Genomic DNA, 26351 nt, shown 5'->3' with positions numbered 1-26351 from the left:
TTGTGGATCTTCAAATGGAATTAAATCATGCTTTACAAAAATCCCCAAATGAATAGCTAAGATTTCTATAAGGTCTAAATCTCTATATTCTATTGGGATCCCAGGGAAGCTTATCCATAATGGCACATATTTTATATGTGTCCTGAGGGTTAAAATTTGGATACCAAGGCAATGTGTATAAATCAAAACCCTTGTAGAACCAACCCTTAGATCTATGAATCTTATCTCTACACATCTTTGAAGAAAATGTGGCAATAAAAAACTAAGAACCCTGATCTATGAAAAAAATTTCCTTCACTTCCTCCCAATGTTTTTTATAGCCCATATGCATAAATCAGCAAATTTGGGAGAAAAGCCCCAAAACTTACCTATCATCGCTCTTTCACGCAGATCTGATCTCTATGAGTCAAGGAGGTGATCCGATAATTTTATAGAAACCTTTCTTCCCGCCAGATCTAGAATTCTTGATGACTGACCTTCTCCCTTTCTCCTTCCGGTTTGGTGTTCCATTCCATTTAGTTTAGGATCTATGGGATTAATTATTTCTTACAACTTATAGGAATGATTCTTTCTCCAATATTTAGAAAAACCCTTGCCAATCTGCCTTGGCCTATGAATATGTTTGTTTCTGTGAGAGCTGGTGTTTGAGTTGAATACCTCCCCATCTTGTCGGCCCCTAAATTTCTTTGAATGGTTGAAATGTGGAGGATTGAGACTCCCACCTCCAGACCTAAAAAGAGAGTCGCATGCCCTAGGCCCAACGGACGATTTTGGAGGATTCGCCTTTGGAGACTGAGATTTTCCCCTCAACGGAGTTCTCAGAGGAATATTATTTGGAAATGTGAGTGCTCTAGGATCCCCACGTGACCTGTAAACCCTCGCCCTCCAGTGTCGATATCTGTTTTGTAGCAGAATATTATTAGGGGTTGTCATAAAACTTTGCTCCTTATTGAGAGCCTCAAGACTATCAATGTAAAAACTGTTTAAAAACTTCGAATGAGTTTCCCAATATCTAGGGCTTATTTCCAAATGAATCTAGCTAACTTCGTCAGGAAGCCTGTCATCTTCACATATATTAAAGATTTCATGTTTCTCCTTGTTCAAATTTTTCGCCCACGTGAATGGTTTCCAGTTAGGTTTGGAGAATCTGAATTTGTTCTGAAGTGGTATGTGGGCCCGACGAAAAAAGTCCTCCCTTTCTAAAGTACCATTGTTCTTCCCCTGCAGATCATACCTCTGGTGCCCACTATTTTGTCCACTGCTTTGTCCTCTGCCACCATTCCTATGGGAGTTTTGAAAAAAAATTCCCACCCAAGGCCATCGCCCAGTTGCAGAGCCCATAGGATTTTAAGAGAGTTAGTGTAATTAATGTAACCCTTTTTGTTAATATTTTAGAGGATGTAATCGGTGGTGACCAAGTGGAGCATGATCCAGGTACACAACATCAAGAACGTGATGTTCCCCAATCAAGTAAAGAGGACCACCGTTATTCCTTTAAACAAATTTAATTGCAATTGGTGTTCAGTATTAATGTAACCTTTTGCATTTCAACTCCAGAGGATCTAGAGGGTGTTTAGCATGTTGAGGTTGAGGCTAGACAAAATGATTTCAAAGATGATGTGGCCCCATCGGGTAAAGAGCGCCACAGTTATGTTCTTTAAATTAATGAAATACTTGTAACAAAAATAAAAAATGATTTGAATTTAACCCATTTCTTTATTATTGCAGAGGACCCCACTTTGCACCGATGTCCTCATCCTCAGAAGAGGACTAGGCATACATCGAGATCACGAGCAGAGGGTAGAACAACTAAAGAGGGGGGAAGTGATGAAGAAAACAATGCTCCACTTAGACTTTTCATAGCTTCAAAAAAAAAATGATTGTAATCTACATTATTTGATAATGACTGATTTTTATGTGTTAATGAATGTAATTATGTGCTAATGAATGTTCATGAATGATATGTGTTAATTAGTATTGATGAATGTTGTGTGTTAATGAGTGTTAATGAATGTTATGTGTTATTGAACATTATGTGATAATGAATGAATGTTATATTTTATTAATGGATGAAACAATTAATGAATGTTAGATGTTAATGAGGAATTTAGAGTGATGTTAGTGGGGAGGGGCCAAATGAGCTTCCACCTTCATGTGGTTGGCCCTATTAAGTAGAGAATATTAAACTATTATCAAAACTAAGCAAAACTCAATAAGATAACACACTTCTCAATATTTCATTATGTTGCACAATTAATCTTATTGAATAATATATATTGAATCTTAATTGTAGGGTCCAACAAAGCCAACACAAACAAAAACACCATAAGTAAGTGGTTTGTTTTTTAATTTTTTCTTTTCATGATAATCTGGGAAGGTTCATCTACAGTTACATGTGTAACTGTAAAGGTGAGAAATTTATATTTTTTGTTTTCTGACATTTATTTTTTGTTCCAGGTGGATGACTTGGAAGAGGTCAATGATTACTATCAAAACAGGAGTCGTTGATGAACTCATATCTGTGTTTGTGATGAGCAGCAGCACTGAAAGGAACTTACATATTTATATATTCAAGATGATGAATATGATAATGTTGTCACTACTATCATGAACCATTCTCTAGAGGCATGGGATCATATGCAATTCAAAGATGTTGTAGTTAAAGTGGCCAATGTTGAATTGTACTACAAAGATGTACATTTTTATTTGCAAGAACACCCAGATCTTATTAATGACCTCTTGAATGTCCTTGCCCTTAGGGTAGACCACACACGAGTGGTTGACATCATGCATAAGGTATGGCTCTAAACTCTTTTATTTTGTTACTGTTTTAGGATTACCGAGATGTATTTCACTTGGGTACTAAGTTTTTCTAGATGTTCTCTTTAGGAGCTATTTGGTTTGGAAAAATTTCATGAGTATCTTTTGTTCTGTTGTATTTGTTATCCATGTTAAACATCTTTGTCTTGCGAAGCCGTACATGGTTGCAGTACAAAGCAACAATGTAGTTGTTGTTAATGAGCCTTTGAATGAAATTTATGTAGAAGAGGAAGATTATGATAGGCTTTAAAAATCTATAGATATACATGATAACTTTGATTAGATAGGGCTTTCTCAGAAGGTGAGAGGAAATTCTCTATTGTTTCTTTCATTTAAGTTAAACAATAATAGCAAAAATAGCAAAAATAGTTAAACAATGATAGCAAAAATAGCAAAAATTCTCTATTGGTTCTTTGGGGATACCTCTAATAGACTTATAAAGCACTAAGAGCGAGGGGTGAATCAATGATAGCAAAAATAGTACCACTTTAAACACAAACCAATAAAAGCAATTAACCAGTTTACTTAAAACTATGCATGCAATCCAAAGTGATATTAAAGCATCCACAACAAGTAAAACATCCACCATAACACGTGTTTATACATGGAAAACCCAACTGGGAAAAACCACGATGAGATGGGACTCACAAGTTAACTATCTGCAGAAATAGGTAACTGACGGTTAAGGTCTACAAAGTGCTCTGTTAGGAGCGAATCCTGTTAAAGATCCCAATGTCGTGTTAGGAGATATACCCTGTTAAAGGTAGTACCCTATTAGGAGTAACCTCAGTAGAGGATTTCAATACCCAAACTAATGGATCACCTTGTTAGAGGATTTGTACAATAAAGCTTGTTAGAGCTTGCCCGGTTAGGGGATTTGATTGTTATAGTGATTAGAAAATAACATGTGGCATGATCCAGTAATAGCACATCTTGTTGGTATAGATCCTCTTCTTCTCAATCAATACTGCATCACCGACATACTCTGTAATTCACATCAACTTGAACTCACAACATCACTTGTATCTCGCACCATCAAAATAGTTCATCACAATGTCATTTTATAGACATTAAATTTCATGTCGTCTCAGGAACCTCATCACAATTTCCTAGGTGCAGTGTATCTAGACAATCTTTCATAACACATCACACAATCAGTTAAACTAGTTGGAACACTGATACTGGTTAAGAGTTAACCTCTTCCAACTCATAGACCGATTGTCCTCCATTCGCTTCCTTGTTAATCTCCACAGTATCTCCAAACTGGTGTCAGTGAAAATGACCAAAACCAATGTCATTCTTGCATATACTGGTTGTCTACACATACTGGTTAGATACCTTTGGACTTCTCTATACAAATGATACCGGTTTGCAATACTAAGACTTAGGAGTAGTATCGGTTTGTCTTAACTAAGATGACTATTACAATGTGAACATATGTGTGTGTATATGTGCCATCAATGACAAAATATAAAGTCATCTATTACAAAAATCATCATCAAGCCAACAATCTCCCCCTTTGGCATTGATGGCAACACTTAGAAAAATATACAACTTTACAACTAAGTGTGCTTACAAAAATTGTACATACAAATTTCTACTCCCCCTTAATAAAAAAGTTCTACTCCCCCTTAATAATATATACAAAATTTTCACAACACACATATTTCTACTCCCCAATTGACAACAATGTCAAATTGAAAAGTAAAATACATATATATTATATCAAAATTTGCATCAAAAACTACATATACATAAATATAAGAGTTTGTCAAGGCGTGTTCACTGCAATTTTTAAGAAAATGTCACTAAAAGTAATCTTCATCTGAGTAAAATCATTATCCCATGTTTCCAATAATGTTTCAGTGATCTGAATAGTTGTCATAACTTGTGCAGCAAATTCTTCCATTGCATCTATTGTGCTCATTTCTGGGGTCGACAAAACCGTTTATGCATCCTTGTATGCCCGGTGTAAGATGTCCACTTTAGGTCTCAACTGGTTCTTTTGTTCTTTCAAGGATCTGAGTCTCTTAGCCTATTCACAATCATAAACATCAAACCGATGTTGCAAAACATCAACTAATTTACCAAAGTCCAAGGTTGAATCCTATAATGGTACATAAGCATTACATATCTTCTCCAGTTCATTTTATGTCTCTTCTCGCCTCTCCTTCAAATCAGAATAGAAAAATGAAATGTTAGATGTATAGGCCAAAATCCTTTCTCCAGTTTCAACAACACTTCTCAAAAGATCTTTATTTACTGGTAAAGCAATCTTCCCTTTATCAATATTTGTCATTAGTTGTTCTCCCCTCTTCTTTATGTAACTCTTCTCAGCTAAGGTTTGAGCTGCACCTTCAAGTGTTTTTAGTTGGTCAGTAGTAGCAGCAACCAATTGTCCAAACTTGTCGATAGGGGTAGTCACATTGTCAGTGTTAGTCTCTGGTAGGAGACTTGACAAAATGTCAACAACAATGTGTATAGTTTCTCCTTCTTTCCTTTGCTCTTTTAAACTTTTCTTTTGAGCCTAAGATTGCATGACAGAAGCAATCTCCATGAGTTCAGATGTACTCATATTATCTACATTTATAGGCCCTTTAATACATAGTCATCCTCATCATCAATTTGTCGTTTCGCCTTTGCTTCTTTTCAACTGTTTTCTCAGTTGTTTTCTCTGTCTTCGTCCTTTTTTCTTTTTCAGTTTCCTTCACTTCAACTTCTTTCTCTTTATCTTTCTCTGCCTTTGTAGGTTTCTCTTGTGTACTTGTAATAACCAGTGGTAGTTGATTTTCAACTTGGTGTTCTTTCTCTGGTGGCGGTTGAATATCCACACTAGGTTCATTGACCAATGCTTCAGCAGTTTTTTGTGTATCAATAATGACCGGTTGCTATAATGGTTCAATGATATTACCAATTGTATCAGTAGTGTCCTGGATTTCATCAATATCATCTACAAAGGAAATAACCAGTGGAGAAGTTGTGTCATCCTTATTCTTAATAGGATAGACTACATCTGGTGCAATAATTTCTTCTTCATCTAGCTCTGGTGGAGCTCCAGTCTTTGTTCGGGATTTCAATTGCTCATGCATCCTTTGAATGTCTTTAGCTATCCGGTGGCTATCATCTTCAACAGATTGAACCTTTCCAGCCAATAACTTCAATCTTCTTTCCTTAGAATGAAATTGTCCTTTGAAATTATCAAGCAATGATAATAATTCATCTCTAGATAACTCAGAAAAATATTGAATGAAAATTATGTCAATAATTTCTTGATCTTGTTCTACAGCCACTTTCCATTTATTTATAAGAATAGAATACAGAGAATCAAAAATGTCTTTTTCAATATCTTGAGGCAACCGATTGTATTGACACAAATAGTTGATTACCTCTTAAACAATTTGTTGTTTATGTCCATCATCAAATGAATCAAAATACTCTTTCACATTATCAAACCTTTTCCTCCTTAATGTTTTTAAAGTCCTCTCAAAATCAGTCATAGGCTTGTATGATATAACATTAATAGGAGTACTTTTCTTTGATGTGTCTCCTACAGGTTTGGCTTTCTTACTAGTTACTTTCATCTTCTTAGATTCCTCTTCAGTGTCAGTATCCTCAGATTCTGCTTGAAGAATGAGTTGCCTGCCTCTCTTCTTCATTGCAGTCTGCTTCTTTTCATAAACTTTGGGTGTCGATTCTTTTTTTACTTGAATACTTCTTGTCACTCTTGTACCGATGGTCATTGAGCGTGCTTGCTCAACTTTCTTATTTTTCTCTTTGCCACTACTGGGTTAAGTAGGTGTGATTCACTCCTGGTAAGTTCCCAATCTTTTCTTCTTCTTATCCAATGGAGATTCCAAAAGGTTGTTGGCATAAATGATTAATAAGTCATAGTTGACTTCATAGCTCATATCTTCCATCTCTTCTTCCCTAGGTTCTACAGCTTCCATAAGACAAAAGTCAGTGGTAACTATGAAATAGATGTCTTTTTCAAAGTGTTTCACCACTTCATATGATAGTCTTAACCTCATGTTCATCTTCTTTTGGAACTCATCAAAATATATGTTCATGGCAACAAGGAATGTGTTCTTCACAACCTTAATGTTGTTCTTAATTTGAGTTGTAACCGATGTGTCTTTCGACCATTGAATGTCACCAATTCCTGGTAAGAAATTCTGAAAGTAAAAGAATAGACCAATCAACAATTGACCAAACTTGAACTTTTGACTATTGTCATTTATGATTGATTTTAACTTCAACATCAATTGGCTTCGCATTGCTTCGCATAGGTCATAATCTGCATTCCCTTCTATCGTTTTGTAGGCTGCATGCACAGTAGCAGATGGCACACAATTCATCCTGCTAGAATAGAATATTCGATAGCCAATCACCATAGTTGCATATCTGATTATTGGCTCTTTAATGTTGTTGATCGAAATCACACGACCATCAACGGTGGTCTGAGTCAGTGCAATCACAATATCTTTTGAAACTATTCTCAATTTAAGTACTTTGTCGGTTTGCCAGAAAACAGTCATTGCATGAATTTCTTCCTTTTTGATTGTGTGTGACCTTTCAAGATACATATTCTCTCCATGCACACGACTAAAAATTATCCTAACATGCTCTTCCTCAAAATCTTCAAGAAAATATGTCGCATTATGAAAACCTTTTTCAAAAACCCTAATGTACTCGGTTTTGATTTTCCCTCTCTTAGCACACAAAGATTTGAGTTGTGAATAGATAGATAGTGATCCTAGATCCTCAATTTTACAATCTATATAGCTAGTTCAATCACCTTTAATCATAACACCATCAGGAACTTGAGGCAATGCATTATATGATTCTATTTTGTCTGATTCCATAGACTCCATAGCTTCAGCGGTAATCATAAGTCTCTCTGCTTATGTAGACGACGATGCCATTCTAGATAATCTTGATTTGAGAGAGATTAACCAAAATAATACCTTATTCCCTTCATGTCGGTAGGGTTTCTGGGTGATCTCTCGAATGCACACCCGTTTCGCCTTCCCTAACCTTCAAATCCAATTCAACTTTTGATCCGTAGTAGAAATTCGCTCGCAATCAGCTAACAATTCTCTATTGCACTCTGCAGGTGCTCAAAAATTCTTCTTGGAATGTAATTAGGGTAAAAATAACTTGGTAAACTTACTTTTATAAAATTACACACTGCATTAATTGCACAACTGATAGGGTAGCAAACCCTACTATACTGCTTAACAAACTCACTTATATCGATAGGTATATAACCAATTGGTAATCCTTTAGAAAATCGATAGACAATGATCTCAAGAATTCTCGTAAAAACAACTCAAAATGCAAAACTCTCTTATCATACACTCTTCAAGGGGTCTGAAAGTATATTTACCGCTATGCTCCCCTTAGACTTGTTCTAAAGCTTAGTTCACCGGTTCAGGATTCTCCACACTAGGTGAAGGGTTAGGTTCTTCTGCGGGCTTGTCCTCACTCTTCTTCCAGATTTTGTTCATCTCTGCTCTGGTTTCCTCAAGATCGACCTTTTGCTTACCTTTCTGATCTTCAGAGTGGTTAACCGATTTGTTCTTCCTGGTTCTACAAAACTTTGTCATGTGTCCCAGTTTGTGACAATGATAGCAGGCCATCTCAGATGCTCTCCGAAGTCCTACATTACCTCTTCCAGTTCTCCTTCTGTAGTTCATAGCCACATGTCCATAATTATTGCAAATTGTGCAAATCACATTTGTTTTTTAATATGGGAAAATGTGTTTTGATGGGCCCCTGAAACCCAGTACAGTCAGAAAATCAAAAGATAAACATTACAACATAGCTAAACAAAAAGACAGCAAACAAAGGAAAGACAATTGGCAAACCAAATGCCAACAAACAAGAGAACGTTGATTATAGACCAAAAAAGACCAACAGAAACCCAGGCTTAGGTTAATTTCTAAAACATTTCCATCGCTTCTAGCTCCATCTGTTTCATATTGTCTATTGCCCACTTAATATCCTTGATTTCCTTAATGTGGCTTTGCATCCTTTTAGTGCTTGATCTCGTTCTTCTCCCAAGCCCTGTGTCCCTATCATCTGGGGTGTCATCCTTAACATCAATAATGCCCCCCACGACCTTATCCCCTTGGTAGTTCTCCAGCTTGCAGATAAGGGATTTAATGTTGGGCGAGGCAGCCTTCAGAATCTTGTGGCTTTGCTCACTCAATTCCATCTAGTCTCTTTTCAGCTGCACCTTCTTTGTTTTCCAAGCCAAAAAAGCTAGTGCGGTTGGCGTTGATAATCTCCTCAGCGTTACCAATCTCTTTGGTGAGCTCCTTGAGACATTTCGGTAGGGAATTGAACTTTCTGGAGCCTAAAGCTTGTAATGTCTTGATTTTCCCTGCTTTCTGGGCTTGCTTGGTTTTGATGCCTTCAATTTCCTTATGCACCCAGCTAAGCACCTGTTTGAGGCTTTCCATATCGTTATTGATGCAGAGATCAATATTAAAGTGATGCTCTTCCTAGTTCTTATCACCTGTAGTATTAAGATTAACCTTCAGGCCAACCTCCCTATCCTCAGAGCTCTAAGCTTCTTTCGTTGTCATATCCTCCCCCATCAATCCCTTCTCCTTTAAATCAGTCCTGAGAGGCGACCAATCCTTGGTGCCCGCCTAAAAGTCTTCTTTTTTTGCTTCGGGCTCACAAGGATTTGGACCCCCTCACTTCCAGTGTCCATGTCATTGTCAGTCCCATACTCCTCCTCGTACCAGCTATTGTCTTCCCCTCTCTGCTTCTTTTTGACAAACCCTTTGTTTTGTTTCCCCTACTCTGTTTTTTATTTCTTCTGCTTGACCCAGCAATTTGGGGGTCGTCCTCTATCTCCGCTTCTGTATCATAGCCATCGCCTTCCTCCTCATCAGAGTCATCAAAATCCTCATCCGATTCAAAAATCTCAACTATATTCAACTGGACAGTCATTTTCTTGATGTGATTATACAGAATCACCATCAAACCTTCGTGCATTGCAAGGTTGATATTGGGGTTGGAAATTGCATCCTTGATCCCCGCATTAAGGGCACAGAAAAGATAATAGGAGAAAGAAATTTTTTCTTTATACCTAAAATGATTAAGTAAAACAAAGTGGTAGTTGTAAACCCTAGTGTATCTACCATCAAGCGTGATAAACTCCATAATAGCAAGCAAAACCCTTCTCCAAATTAACTTAATTACCTTTGGCGGAAAGTAGGTATGGTTGCCCTTCACTAGTCTAGCCCTTTCCTCCTCATTCTTCGGAAATTTCTTAACGGCAGCATCTGAAATCTTTTTGTCCCTGTAAAACTTGATGCCCTCCATTGGAAGACCTGTTGCCTCCACAATCATAGTTTCGGTCACCTTGACCTTCCTATTTCCAATGGTTAACATCCCTTCGTTCCAGCCCTTCTTGAAGATTCTCGTGATTTTGGGTCGTTTCTCCTGCATATTTTCCATTAAATCCATCATCTTAGCGGCTTGAAGGATAGCCCAAAACTGCGGACAACTATTCAATTTCTCAATAGTGATAGCCTCCGTTCTCTTTTGTTTACCACCCATGATCCTATTGATATCAATAATTTGTAGCTCCCAACTGATTCCTTTCTTCACAATAGACTCTGTGATAACCAGTTCAGATTCTATAGGAGTTTTTGATGCTATTGTTGAAGAGGGATAAAAATGCCCATAAAGCATACGAAGTTAACAAACAATAATTGTTGTACCTCCTTCTCGATAGACTACAGAACCAACGCCTACTGCCACGACGTCTACTTACACTTCAGGAAATGATTTCAAATTTGTTCCTACTTACCATGCAATCTTTCATAAATTAAGATATCACATGCCGCACACGATAGCTCACCTTCGCCATTCCAGGTAATAATTATCTCACTTTGTACTGCCACAATGGCAACCCAATCAGCACTTTGGTTAGCCTCTCTGTAGACACATGTGATGTGGCATGTTTTAAACCCCTGAATCATCTCTTTGGCTAACTCAATGATGTTCTTGATAGTCCACGAAGGTTGATGATTACCGAGAAGGTAGTTAATGATGTTTTTAGAGCCGTCTTCCAACTAAAGCATTTTGACCCCTAAATTAGAGGCCAATTTAATAGACTGAAGTACCCCCGTAGCTTCTGCCATATGATTGGTTTGAATTCCTAAGGGATAGGCCACCGCTCCAGTGCGAAAGCCAGCCCCATTTCAAATGACACCACCGCAACCAGTCGGACCTGGATTTCCTTTTGTCACCCCATCAAAGTTGCCCTTGAACCACTCATTGGGGGGGAAAGACAAGCAACACAAGCTTCTATTAATTTGGTTGATGTTAGAGCCCAAAGAGGCTTGGATATTCCATCTTTTCAGAACATTAAAGTCCTCCTTACTGGTACAACTATTCACTCCCTTGCCCATTACATTCTCAACACAGTTATTTATATCTTGACCCATACCACTTCAGAGGTGTTAATTTCATTTCAGAATATTCTATTATTTCTCTCTTTCCATATCTCCTAGAGGATATGGGCAAAAGAGAACTTCCAAAGATTTCTTATGGTGATGTTATTGGTGGAATAATGCCAGCTTCTAAAGCAATCCTGCATCACCTCCTAGAAAACCCAATTCAGTCCCACATTTGAAAAAACATCCCCCAAATAGGAGTGGTATAATGATAGTGTAAAAACATGTGGTTCACAAATTCCTCATTATTAAGACAAAGGTAGCAAAAGTTAGGGAAACAAAAGGCCCTCTTTCTTAAGTTGTCAATAATAAGAATCTTGTTTTGCAAGAGGATCCACAAAATGATGTTGATTTTGGGAGTCAACCCTAGATACCAAGCCTTGGCCCAGCATGGAATAGGGTCTTGGGAGTGTGCCATTAAAAGGACAGCAAAAGAGACTGAATATGTTCCAAACGAAGTTCCACACCACACCATATGGTCTTCCCTTCTGGAATTCAAGACTACATGGTTGATCATTAAGTTTACCTTCTTGAGTTTGGGATCAATTGGTCTGAGGTCCACCACATTTGATCTTTCCAATAATCAACCACTTTGGTACATATCTTCTCCTTCCAATTATGGATGAGTGTATGAGAAGCCAGCTTATTAAGAGGGGATCCTCCAATCCAAGCATTGTCCCAAAAGTCCACCTTCCTACCATCACCAATGGCCCAGACATTGCCAAGACTAGCAATACCTTTAGCCTGGATAACACTATTCCAAATGAAAGACCCGCTTGGTATCTGATCTAAGACCAGGAAATCCTCAATGGTGGGAGCTTTCCTTTTCCATTTTATATGGACTGAACCAGTTGATATAGGGTTTATGTCAGTTCATGTTTCTCCAATTGTCATAGGTACTTCTCCAGTCACCGTTAGATCTTGAGTTCATGTGAGGTGTTGGGTTGTTCGCTCCATATCTGCATTCAACTGATCTATGTTCATACATGTTGCATGTGTAACAATGACCTTCAAATCTTCTAGACACATATTTAGCATTAATATTATAGTTTGTGTTCTTATTAGGTATGCTTCTACATACATTAGCAGTATGTCCTGGTTTATGACAGTTAAAACAAACAGGTTTGAAAACCTTCTTACCAATAGGCTTTTTAGCCTTAGGAGCAGTATTACCTACTGTAGTGTCGTAAATTGTACGCACTCACTAGGGTGGTACAATTTCACACCTAGTTTAGCACCCCCCTTAGTGCATTTTGCATTCTGCATTGCATTTCTCCTTAAGCACTTAATTAATCAAATTAATTAGGTCTAAGGTCCTATTTCATCATTCTCTACATCACAAAGTTGGGCCCTTTCACTAAAGCGCGCCCTTCGCATTTTATTCCTCTAATACACCACTCAATCAAAAACCCTAATTAAGTCCTATTTCGAACTTGGGGGCTTGGTTTCGGGGTCAAAACATCTCGAAATCACCTGTAACTTCGGGATTCTCTCTAAAATCATCATATCCGACGGCCCTGAAAATTTGGTGAAAAGTTGCCAGGACCATGGCGCCCGGTGCACATGGTCCCAGACATTTTTCCCGAAATTTTGGGAGCACAATCCAATCATAAAATAAAGCTTAACCCCAAGAAATTGGCGGGATATTCAATCTCTAGGTCGGCCAAAATACGAATTTATGACCTAGGGTTTCGTACATAAGAGCTCTCTTTCTTCATTGGAAGGGATCGGATTTTTGTTTCCAGGAACTTCATATGCAGCGAAAGAGCAGATCTTTGAGGACTTCAACAACATTCAACATCATTCTATCAAGCATCTATCAAACTCATTCATCCACTTAGGGCTTGGAAGACATTGAAGAACAATAGGAGATTACCGACTGAAGATTGGCTTGTACTCCTCCCTTGAGGGTTGGGTATGATTTCGTATTGTTTTCATGTCTTTGCATAAGCTTTGATACATCATTTATTCATGCTTTAGATCACATTGCATCTTGATTTAGAGCATTTACATTATCATTTGCAAGCAATTAGGGTTTACTTTCTAGGTTGCTCTAGTTTGCTTTCTTGCATTTTGGACCTTGCACACACACTAGGTCTGCACACACAATACATTTTACAAAACAACTTGGCTATTCGTGGAGGTGGAAATCACCGAAGCGGGGGTTTGACTAAGGCAAAACCCTATATAGCCGCCCCTCCCCCTTTTCAGATATTGTTGCAGGTTTCGGGATTCGGACGACGCCGCGGGATACAGATCCGGAGAGAGAAAGTTGGAACAACACTCTGTGTGAAATTGCAGAGCAGGAGACTGGGACAGGGGCGCTAGGCGCCCTGGTCCCTGGGACAGAGGCGCTAGGCGCCCTGGTCCTCCGGACAGACAGTTTGCAGACAGTTTCCAGACAGTGTTTCAGAGTGCAGAACAGTGGTTTCCGGTGCAGTTTTTAGGACAGTGGCGCCCGCGCCCCCGTCCCCAACATTTTCAGTCCGATTTTGACTCCGGGTACATATCTGCATTCTTATTTCATCCTTGTACTTACAGTTGTTCATTGTTTAATCTCAATTCTGCAATCTTGTTATTGGTTCATACTTGCATTTTGGGATTAGGGTTTGAACTTGCATTACTTGATCTTACAATTTCAACAAGGGAATAGGAATCCTAATAGATATCCCGTAGCTCTCTCTTTCACCAAAAGAAGTAGCCAATTGTGCGATATCTCTAGGCTCTTTCGTATTCCGTAATGTGTGTCAAAAGGTAGGATTAGGGCATGTTAACCTAGTCTCGCTTTTTCCCCCACACATTTGGTGAACCCGACGTGAATCTATCATTGCTTCCTCTTGCATTGCATTTATTAGATCTAGATCTAGATTTAGTGTGTTTTCATTTCATTTTCATTAAAAGAGAAAAAGAAAAAAAAAAAAGAGTGTGTTTCTTTGCATTGTGTGTTTAAATTTTATGCAATCTTTTCAAAATGTCAGATTTTTATTTGCAAAATGTTCATGCTTTCGATGATTATTATGAGTATAGCCAAGATGAATTAGATGAAGCTTTAGATGAGTTTTTAAACCCTAAGGATGCTAAACCTTCATTTTACCAAAAACTCATAAACCTTGTTACTATGCCATTTAGGTGTGATGAGAAAGATAAGTCGAATGATTCCTCTCAAGGATACATTCCTATCAACTCTTCCCCTGAATCTAGTAACATGGTTGTTTTCAATAATCCCCTCTATGAGGAGATGTCTCCTTTTGAATCAAAAGACAAACCTTTTAACCGATATGATCATGCTTTGTTGGATGATGCTCTTGATGACTTTGTGGCTTTGTCGAAACCTATAAACAAAAACAAGATCTCTAAATTGGTTAACATGATAAATTTGAATGAATATAACAAGCCTCTTTTTGAAGTCCAAGGTGCTTATCCTTCTCCTACCTTTCAAATTCCTAAATCACCTCTCCTTACTATCCAAGGAAGGTATGATCATGATTCCTTTCGTACCCCGAATAAACCAATCATCACCGTGCAAGGAAGACAACCTATAAGTCCTTACAATTATGCTAAGCGAATAACTAGAGAGAGTTATCATGCGGTTGCCCATACCTATCATACCAGAAATAATAGGCAACCTAATCCTCCTCCTGTTATTCCAGTCTCTCTTCCTAATCCTCAACCAATTCTTCCTCAAGCTCCCCGTATTTCGCAAGTTATGGGTAAGGAATATGATCTCATAGAACAACTTAAAGCTACCTCTACTAAGATATCCCTTTGAGATTTGATTCAAACTTCTTCCGCTCATCATGGAATGTTACAAGATGCCTTGAAAGATTTGAATGTTCCTCCACCGAATACATCTAGTAATATAGCATCTTTTGTTAACTCTGTGATGAATCCAAAGCTCAAATTGTGTTTACCCAAGATGAGTTGCCTACTAGTGAAATTCAACAACAATATGATCCCTTGATGATTGTGGTTGTCATGAAAGACACTGCTATAAGACAAACACTAGTAGATAATGGCTCTGGTCTTAATGTGTGTAGCATTAATCTATTGCATAAGATGAATGTGGATACATCTCTTATTGAGCCTAACTCTCGTCCCATTCGTGGTTTTGACAATGTGGCTAAAACTTCATTAGGTATCATCACCTTACCTCTCACAGTGGGACCTGTTACTTTGCCTACTCCTATCCATGTTATGCCGGGAAATTTAACATATAACTTGTTATTAGGGAGGCCTTGGATTCACAGCATGCAAGTTGTCCCCTCTACATTGCATAGACAAGTTAAATTCGTTTATAACAATAAGACATACACTTTGATGGGTGATACTAATTTTCAAGCTTGTCTACAAACATCTAATTCCAAAGGGAGTTCTTCTAAGCCATCCTCGTCTAGTGATGACTCTTTAAACAAGAAACCTATCGATGAATCCTCGCTCTCCGATGATCAAAATCCTTCGGATGAGTCTGGAACTCCTGAAGAAGATCCTTCTCGACTTGAAACTACACATAAAAAGGATTTTGATCCTGCAAAGGTTCTTGCAGAGGATGATTGGGGATCTCTTGATTTTAACCCTACCTTTGTAGGTGAATATAAGGTTCCTTCTAGAGAAATTAAAATTGAAAAGAAGGAAGAAGCTGAAAATCATAAAGTTGAAAAGAAAGAAGAAGCTAAAAATCAATCAACCTTACCTGAATCTATGAGTAATAATTTTGTGGCCGCTTCTCAAAATTCTTCTTCTCACATCTCTAATTATGAAGATTTTGATTCTTTGTCTTATGAAAAACCACCTTCTCTTCCTGAAATGGCTGATCGTTATGGTCGTGGTTTTCGCATTTTTGCTAAACATGGGTATCATGGAAAAGGTTGTGGTGCTCATGAACAAGGGATAAGAGTTCCTCTAAACACTAATTTTCACAATTATGCCTTTGGACTTGGCTATAATCCCTACAGACGTACTAAAGCTTCTAAAAGACCATGTATTAGTGTTAATGCTATCTCTACATCTTTATCAATACAACACCCTGAGTATATTGATGAGGATTCTTTGAGTGATTGTGCTTTGGATATCTTCCCTACTGATGATGCTTTAGCTGAGTTCTTGAGAGCCTATGACACTCTTCCTCGTTATCATCACAATAGGGGACTCCCTTATTGTTTGAACACTGAAGCCTATTTTGGAAAAGAGATTGATAATGATGAGATTGTGAAAGAATTCCCTCAGTTAAAGGATACTCCTCAACAAAGTAATCTTCTCATAAGTGACACCACTAATGTTAAGATGGATCCTTGCAACAAAGAGAAAGTTATTAAAATTGGTAAATGTTTGGATGAAGAGGAACAGAAACAATATGAAGAACTATTGTATGAATTCCCTGAGATCTTTGCTTGGGCATATTCTGACATGCCTGGTATAGATCCTAAGATCGTTACTCATAATATTGTCTTAGTTCCTGATGCTAAGCCTGTGAAACAAAAGATTCGAAAAATGAATCCCAAGGTGGCTCTGCTTGTTAAGGCTGAGATTGAAATATTATTGGAGGCTGGATTTATCCGCCCTATTGACTATTCCCCATGGATTTCAAATATTGTCGTTGTGGCTAAACCAGATAACAAAATAAGGATGTGTACCGACTTTCGGGATCTAAATAAGGCTTCTTTAAAAGATGATTTCCCTCTTCCAAACATTGACATGATAGTTGATTCTACGGCAGGACATGCCTTGTTATCCTTCATGGATGGTTTTTCAGGTTACAATCAAATTTTTATTAACCCTCAAGATCAATTCAAAACTGCTTTCACCACTCCTTGGGGTACGTTTTGTTGGATAATGATGCCTTTTGGACTTAAAAACGCCGGTGCAACTTATCAATGAGCAATGACCCTTATCTTTCATGATTATATGCATAAGATTTTAGAGGATTATGTTGATGATATTTTAGCTAAATCCTTTCTTCGCATGGATCATGTTAAAATCCTCCGCCAAATTTTTGAAAGAATTCGTAAATATCACATGCGCTTGAATCCCCGAAAATGTGTTTTTGGTGTGGATAGTGGAAAACTATTAGGATTCATAGTTTCGCATCGTGGGATTGAGGTGGACACTAAGAAAATAGATGCTATTGTTAACATGCCACCTCCTCGAAATGTGTCTCAACTTAAAAGCTTACAAGGAAAGATTCAAGCTATTCGTAGGTTCGTGTCTCAACTTGCGGATCGTACCTTTCCTTTTACTCAACTTCTTAAAAAGGATATCACTTTCCAATGGAATGAAGACTGTCAGCAAGCATTTGAAGATTTAAAAGTGTATTTGGCTAGTCCTCCTATTCTTCAACCTGCCGAACCTTCTAAACCCTTCCTTCTGTATACAACTGCTTCTTCTCATGCTCTCACAGCATTGTTAGCCCAACATGATAAAGATGGAAAGGAATGTCTGGTTTATTACATAAGTCGTAGCTTACTCGATTATGAGACCCGATATTCTGCGATAGAAAGACAATGCTTGGCCGTGGTGTTTGCGACTCAGAAATTGAGACATTATCTTTTAAATTCAAAAGTCCATGTCATGGTTAAGTTTGATCCTTTGAAGCATCTTTTCTCTAAAACTGATTTATCAGGACGTCTAGCTAAGTGGGTTATGATGTTAACTGAATTTGACCTTAAATTTGTTTCACAAAGAGCAATTAAAGGACAAGCGTTGACCAATCACTTAGTTGAGGCCCCTTCACCTTTCTCCTTCCCTAACCCTAAGTCCTTTCCTGACGACTTCATTCTTTCTATAGAGAAAGATGAAACTTGGGAGTTATACTTTGATGGCTCTAAGCATCGTACGGGATCGGGGGCAGGGGTTGTTCTGATTTCTCCTACGAAGAAGTCCATTCCCTTATCCTATCGTCTAAATTTCCTGTGTACCAATAACATTGCTGAGTATGAGGCTCTTATAGCGGGAATAAAAGCAGCCTTAGCTCTTAATATAAAACACATACATATCTATGGAGATTCGCAATTGATTATAAGACAAGTAACAGGAATATATCAAGCAAAACAAGACAAATTATCACAATATAAAGACCTCGCTGTCTCTTTATTACAAAATTTCGATTCTTATACCATGGAACCCGTTCCTCGAAAAGATAATCAACATGCGGATGCAATGGCATGTGTGGCTTCTCTAGTATCTTTAGAGAACCCTATGGTCGATCTTAATTTTGTTATTCACAATCTTATTTCTCCGGCTATTGTAGATGATTCTAGCCTGGTAACATGTTGTGACTTTGTAGACTCAGACGAATGGTACTCGCATATCGTAAGATATTTGACCGATGGTACCTTTCCTGATTCCGCTAATAGGAACACTAGGGCTAGAATCTGCAAGCTGTCTGCTAGATATATCATCCTTTCTAATGTCCTTTATCGAAGGGGTTATGATGGTCTTCTCCTTCATTGTCTTAACAAGTCAAAAATCCCCGTTGCTCTTGAAGAGGCACATTCAGGTGCCTGTGGGGGGCATTTTGGGGGCAAATCCTTGGTTCATAGATTGCTTCGTATGGGATACTATTGGCAAACTATGCAGAAGGATTCCTTTTCATTTGTTAAAAAATGTCATCAATGTCAACAACACAATAATTTGATTCATGCTCCTACCCAAGAACTCCGTTCTCAAGTAGCTTCTTGGCCTTTCTCCGCATGGGGTTTGGATCTTATTGGTAAAATCTCTCCTCCTTCATCTCAAGGACACACCTTCATTATAACTGCAACAGATTACTTTACGAAGTGGGTAGAAGCTATTCCCCTTCGCTTTACCACTGTTGAAGTGATTTGTCAATTTCTTCTAGAAAACATCATTTCTCGATTTGGGATACCTTCCACCATTATCTCAGATAATGGGACATCGTTTAAGAACAAGGACGTGAAGAAATTCCTCGAGAAGTATCATATCAAATATCAATTTTCTACACCATACTATCCTCAGTCAAATGGTCAAGCCGAATCATCTAATAAGATAATCGAACAAATTCTTCGTAAAACCGTGAATAAGCATGGTAAGGATTGGAGTAACCAGCTAATCTATGCTCTTTGGGCCTACCGAACGAGTGTATGAATTGCTACGAGAACTACTCCTTATAATCTTGTTTATGGTGCTGATGCTATTATGCCCTTAGAGTTAGAAATTCCATCACTTAGGGTTTCTCTTAAAGGTATAGTAGATGATGACTCTTATAGAGAACAACGACTTCAACAGCTTGAGATGCTTGATGAACAGTGTATAAACGCTCTTGAGCATATTCAAGCGTATCACAAAACTCTACAACGAAGCTATAATGATAAGGTTATTCAACGTTCCTTCTCAGTAGGTGACTTAGTCCTCTATGAGAATCAGTGCAATGTGAATGCCTTACCGACCGAAAAGGGAAAATTTAGTCCTAATTGGCTTGGACCATATATCTTTATTGAGGATTATGGATCAGGTGCTTACAAAATAGCGGATGTAGACGGTACGCCTCTTAAAGAACCTATCAATGCTATGCACTTGCGTAGATATTATGGTTAATTCTTCATTTCTTATCTATCTTCTTTTCAATTCTTCAACATTGGATAATATGTTAGTGTTTCTTAATTAAAGCAAAATAGAATTAAATGTTATGATGTTTAATCTATATTGCTTCGTTCCTGACAAGCATGTCTTCTTACTTTATAGTTTGTCTTGAATTCATTAATGTAAATTGTAAAAGGTTTACATTTCTCATTATGCTAGCATATTATACAATGTCTTTATGTATTAAGTAGGATCGTATCATGTTGTGTTTAAGTTCAAAATTAAATCACATTAGTTATATGATTCTTAGGCTTAATGCATATTTCTTCCTTATCATCAATGTAGCACTTGATTAAATATTTTAATTAAGTCACACATGTATCAATTTAATCATGGAGCATTGAGAAATCAATCACATGGCAATTAAATTTTGAACATACATGTACATTTACCAAATGTATTAGTCAAAACAAAACATAAATTGTTTTAAGCATTAACGATAACACATTTGAGACAAAAGATAAGCATGTATATATACATATATATGTGTGGATCGTATACAAATCTAGGTCACTGTACATCATAAAATCATCTCCTATCCCTAGGGCTAGTGGCTGGAGAGTGTCGACTGGATGCTCCCTCCTGGTCTGGCCGTGAAGGTGGACCCATGGGTGTGTAGCGCGATACAAATCGTGAGTGACTTTGAGAGGAACTCCTATGATCCCTATCCATAAGGATCACACGATAGGTGGTAGCCTCGGTCTGAGCCGCTGCTAGATCTCGCTGCGCCTGCTGGAGGTCCTCTGATAGGACTCTCTCTCTCTGCCGCGCCTGCTAGAGGTCCTCTGATAGGACTCTCTCTCTCTCCCTCCATATATCTACCTGTACTCGGAATGGGAAAAATAAATCCTCATGCCGACCCGCGTTCCCCTGAGGCCTATAGGCAATCTGTGAGGAACTGGGGATCTGTGCTATCATGGAAATGTCTGTCATTGCCTGCTGAATCAAGGAACACCATTCCTGCACATTAGCTGTGGCAATAGAACAGATTTTTGTTAGTACCATTCTATATCATCAAAACATTAATCAATCAATATAAACCTACTATACCTGGATCTCCCTCGCGCCAGTAGGGATCATGATATGGTAGTATCTGTGACTAAGAACTGCTAGGCTCCCCTCGCTCGTATACTCTATCCACGATGGGTGTAGGTTGGACGGTACTGGTGACAGGTCTCCGTATCGCCTCCTGTTCCCCCTGTTGGGGAATAAGAGGTGGATCCAGAGCTATGGTATCATCTCCTAAATGGTGGGGAGCTGCATCTGACTCCTCCTCATCATCTCTATCCTCCTCCTCCTCATCATCATCCTCGTCCTCATCCGCATCATCACCTGCATCCTCCTCGTCCTCCTCTCTATCTGCATCCTCATCCTCCTCCTCCTTGTCACTGGACTGATCGCCTGTAGGTGGATCAGGATCTCCCGCCTCCTCATGACCCTCTCCCTCCTCTGGCTCCTCTGACTTGGATCCCTCGTCCTCGTCTCGGTCTCCATGTCTCCATGGGCCTGGATAGCCTGTCGGATGATCTGGTGGAAAGATAGGACCTGGATATGATCTCATAAACCATGAGACGTACCTCCGCTGTGCTCCAGGCTCTGCAGAGTAGTCAGTGACTACATCCTGATCAGATCCCTCTAAGTCTGTCGTCTCAATATCATCTACCGTCGGTCTCACTACTGCTCCAGGTCTAGGAAGGACCCGTGAGTGTTGAGTATAGATGGGCACATCGGCTGGAACACACTGCTCTAGTCCGAACTGCCTCCGCACTCGGTCAAAGTAGAAGGGGACTATGATGTGTGCATATCGTCCTCGCAGTAGGCGGTTCCTCTGTAGACATGCTAACTGTCTCTCCATACCATCCCATCTGTGCATCAGTAGGTAAGGTCTCCACACTATCACCTCGGATGTCAGTCTGTCAACAATCACTCTCCAATACAACAAATCTCCAAATCTCCACTCGCTAGTAAGTGGATAAGCGAACACCCTAGGTCGCTCGCTCGCTGTACTCAGCGGAAAGCCGACGGGCCTGGTGCATGTGAAGTGCTCTAAAATCCACACCTGTAGAAGTGTGCATGTCATCAAACTGAACCCCTGTTCGAATACATACTCCTCAAGGTCGTGATAGAGATGTGCTAGCATACTCCGACCCCATGCATAAACTCTCATGTGTCTCTCCATCGCTCTGATACACCATGTGAGGCCCCCATGCATGTGTGTCCCTCGCCCATTAGGGCAGACGGCTAGTGCTATGATGACTATCATAAGGCATCTCAGAAGTGGTACCTCCCCTGTAGGATGTAAGAGCCAGCTGACCATGATGCGACCTCTCGTCTCGCTCGGCATGACTCTCCCTATGCAATACACCTGCTCTCTCTGATGATCCTCCGCTGACCGATCGGTCGCGTATGTAATTGTCACTCCTCTGATAGGAAGACGAAGTATACGGTACACATCCTCGAGTGTGACCGTCAGCTCTCCTACTGGAAGGTGAAAAGTACATGTGTCAGGATCCCATCGCTCCATCAAGGCCATCAGCATCGCAGGATGAAATCGAATGGTCGGCATCAGAATCACGTACCACAATCCTACAATAGATAGAGTGTCTCTCTCTGACTGAGTCAGCTGCGGAATCTGATCTCGCAAAGTGCGAAGAATATGTCCTGCTGTGTGCTCTCTCATGTACGGGAGACCCTGCAACACGAAAACATGACGATAATCAGTACTCGATCATCGAAATCGCAAATGCAAACTGTTGTACATTGCATGCTAGCCTTGTAACCTCTCGCCAGGCCCTGATTGGGGACCATGGCGCCCCTGTCAGGGACCATGGCGCCCCTGTCAGGGACCAGGGCACCCCTCAGGGACCATGGCGCCCTGGGTGGGCCCCGGTCGGCCTCAAGGCCCGCATACGATCACGAAAAAGTCAAACATGCGAAAAATCAAAAGTCAAATGTTCAGTCAACTCACCTTGTCCAGTGGCTCGTCGTCGATTACGGCCTGGCGCAGGATCTCGATCCTCGTGGGACGCTCCGGTCGTCGTGAAGGCATGATGATGGCTATGTGGGCTCCGCTGCACTGAATAGTATTTTAAAATCAACAAAGTGACGAATACAAGTGTCACTTTCGAAGTATATACTCTCGTTCGTTTATTCTTACTTTGTGAAACCCTAATTTTTCCTCTCTCATTCATCTTATCATAACTTGAGTTTGGGAGATGCGATTTTCGAGCCGTTTGTTGTGTTGGAATCGTATTTTCCTTCTCCTACTCTCGGGATGTTCCAAAAAGTGCTCTGATGAAGCCTATTTCGCGAACACCCCTCATCAACACTCTCTTACACAATTTGTCGCAAGTAAACATGCTACCCTGTTTCACCTCCCTAATAAGCAAGTCGAAACAGGGGGGGGCATATAGGTACTCACAGATTTCATCACTTTCCCTAGTAAGCATTAGGTGATTTTGTGATCTAACGTGTGTTTTGTAGGGTGCGGTTCCTAACTGTGTACTGCAGATACCGCTGGGGGCTTCGTCCGACATCTTATGGATATATCCTTTTTCAAAATAATGTTTACATTTCTGTACTTTAGCTTGCATATGCACGTAGTACTCATATGACCGCTAAAGTGGGGGCTAAATGTAGTGTCGTAAATTGTACGCACTCGCTAGGGTGGTATAATTTCACACCTAGTTTAGCACCCGCCTTAGTGCATTTTGCATTCTGCATTGCATTTCTCCTTAAGCACTTAATTAATCAAATTAATTAGGTCTAAGGTCCTATTTCATCATTCTCTACATCACAAAGTTGGGCCCTTTCACTAAAGCGCGCCCTTCGCATTTTATTCCTCTAATACACCACTCAATCAAAAACCCTAATTAAGTCCTATTTCGAACTTGGGGGCTTGGTTTCGGGGTCAAAACATCTCGAAATCACCTGTAACTTCGGGATTCTCTCTAAAATCATCATATCCGACGACCCTGAAAATTTGGTGAAAAGTTGTCGGGACCATGGCGCCCGGTGCACATGGTCCCAGACATTTTTCCCGAAATTTTGGGAGCACGATCCAATCATAAAATAAAGCTTAACCCCAAGAAATTGGCGGGATATTCAATCTCTAGGTCGGCCAAAATACGAATTTACGACCTAGGGTTTCGTACATAAGAGCTCTCTTTCTTCATTGGAAGGGATCGGATTTTTGTTTCCAGGAACTTCATATGCAGCGAAAGAGCAGATCTTTGAGGACTTCAACAACATTCAACATCATTCTATCAAGCATCTATCAAACTCATTCATCCACTTAGGGCTTGGAAGACATTGAAGAACAATAGGAGATTACCAACTAAAGATTGGTTTGTACTCCTCCCTTGAGGGTTGGGTATGATTTCGTATTGTTTTCATGTCTTTGCATAAGCTTTGATACATCATTTATTCATGCTTTAGATCACATTGCATCTTGATTTAGAGCATTCACATTATCATTTGCAAGCAATTAGGGTTTACTTTCTAGGTTGCTCTAGTTTGCTTTCTTGCATTTTGGACCTTGCACACACACTAGGTCTGCACACACAATACATTTTACAAAACAACTTGGCTATTCGTGGAGGTGGAAATCACCGAAGCGGGGGTTTGACTAAGGCAAAACCCTATATAGCCGCCCCTCCCCCTTTTCAGATATTATTGCAGGTTTCGGGATTCGGACGACGCTGCGGGATACAGATTCGGAGAGAGAAAGTTGGAACAGCACTCTGTGTGAAATTGCAGAGCAGGAGACTGGGACAGGGGCGCTGGGCGCCCTGGTCCTGCCAGGACAGGGGCACTGGGCGCCCTGGTCCTGCCAGGACAGGGGCGCTGGGCGCCCTGGTCCCTGGGACAGAGGCGCTGGGCGCCCTGGTCCTCCGGACAGACAGTTTGCAGACAGTTTCCAGACAGTGTTTCAGAGTGCAGAACAGTGGTTTCCGGTGCAGTTTTCAGGACAGTGGCGCCCGCGCCCCCGTCCCGAACATTTTCAGTCCGATTTTGACTCCGGGTACATATCTGCATTCTTATTTCATCCTTGTACTTACAGTTGTTCATTGTTTAATCTCAATTCTGCAATCTTGTTATTGGTTCATACTTGCATTTTGGGATTAGGGTTTGAACTTGCATTACTTGATCTTACAATTTCAACAAGGGAATAGGAATCCTAAAAGATATCCCATGGCTCTCTCTTTCACCAAAAGAAGTAGCCAATTGTGCGATATCTCTAGGCTCTTTCGTATTTCGTAATGTGTGTCAAAAGGTAGGATTAGGGCATGTTAACCTAGTCTCGCTTTTTCCCCCACACACCTACATGCATGTTGCTCTTTATACCGGAAGATTCTCCTTTCTCAGATGTATTGAAACCAAGTCTAGATGTGTCACCTTGCATCCTCTAAGATTGGATCTGCTCATCCAACATAGAAGAACTCTTATTGAACTTTTCAAGTTTTCCATTAGCCTTAGTAAGCTCTTTGGTAAGATCTTCATTGTGCTGAGTTAGAGTCTCTCTTAGAGACATTGCCACTTCAAGATCTAACAGTAAGGTTTCCTTCTCTTCCTTCTCTTCATGTCAATGTTCATGTGAGGCTACATTCTCCTGCTTGATCTTAAAGATCTCATGATCTTTCTCTTTGATCTAGTTTTCAGCTGCCCTCCTAGCTTCAAGTTCATGACATGCAGATTGTTAGGGTTTCAAGTTCTCTTCTCAGATTTAGCTTTTCCTCATTCAATGTTTCCACTTCTTCAGCTAATAGATCAATGTTGGCCTCATCTGCATAACTATTGTCAGAGATCTCCAATAGTTGTTCAGTCAACCCTCTCCTTTTAACTTGTGATGCTTTAAAACTGACCCTTAGGGTTTCAAGCTCTTCCTTGGTTGCATCAAGCACTCTAGCCATCTCTCTATAGATCATATCCCCCATAGTGGATTTAGGGTTTCCTTCCAAGCAATTAGGCCTTAAGGAATTTAGACTCTCATACCAATTGATAGACTTATAAAGCACTGAGAGGGGGGGGGTGAATCAGTGATAGAAAATATAGTACCACTTTTAATACAGATTGATAAAAGCAATTAACCAGTTTACTTAAAACTATACATGCAATCCAAAGTGATATTAAAACATCCACAACAAGTAAAACATCCACTATAACACAAGTGTTTATATGTGGAAAACCCAACTAGGAAAAACCACGGTGAGATGGGACTCACAAGTTAACTATCTGTAGAAATAGGTAACTGACCAGTTAAGGTCTACAAAGTGCTCTATTAGGAGTGAATCCTTTTAAAGATCCCAATACCCTATTAGGAGCTATACGCTATTAAAGGTACTACCCTATTAGGAGTAACCTTAGTAGAGGATTTCAAAACCCAAACTAATGGATCACCTGGTTAGAGGATTTGTACAATAAAGCTTGGTAGAGCTTACCCGATTAGAGAATTTGACT

The 26351-nt window shown here is 39.6% G+C and overlaps 2 protein-coding genes across 4 annotated transcripts in view; both read right to left on the bottom strand.

The window, feature by feature from the left end:
• LOC131054847 (disease resistance protein ADR2) overlaps positions 1 to 26351 on the bottom strand; it is a 90841-nt gene that overhangs the window by 46264 nt on the left and 18226 nt on the right. The gene's annotated exons all lie outside the window — the stretch shown is intronic.
• On the bottom strand, positions 20389 to 24443 carry LOC131054849 (protein MAIN-LIKE 2-like). Its single transcript, XM_057989472.2, has 2 exons — positions 20943 to 24443; positions 20389 to 20863 (listed from the first exon to the last, which is right to left on the bottom strand). Exon 1 carries the CDS (start codon positions 22570 to 22572, stop codon positions 20992 to 20994), a length of 1581 nt encoding a protein of 526 aa, XP_057845455.2. The 5' UTR covers positions 22573 to 24443; the 3' UTR covers positions 20389 to 20863; positions 20943 to 20991.

The sequence above is a fragment of the Cryptomeria japonica genome, chromosome 8 (assembly GCF_030272615.1).
Source record: "Cryptomeria japonica chromosome 8, Sugi_1.0, whole genome shotgun sequence".
Taxonomy (NCBI): Eukaryota; Viridiplantae; Streptophyta; class Pinopsida; order Cupressales; family Cupressaceae; genus Cryptomeria; species Cryptomeria japonica.
The sequence above is the reverse complement of the archived record's forward strand: the minus strand, read 5'-3'. Positions and strand labels throughout refer to the sequence as shown.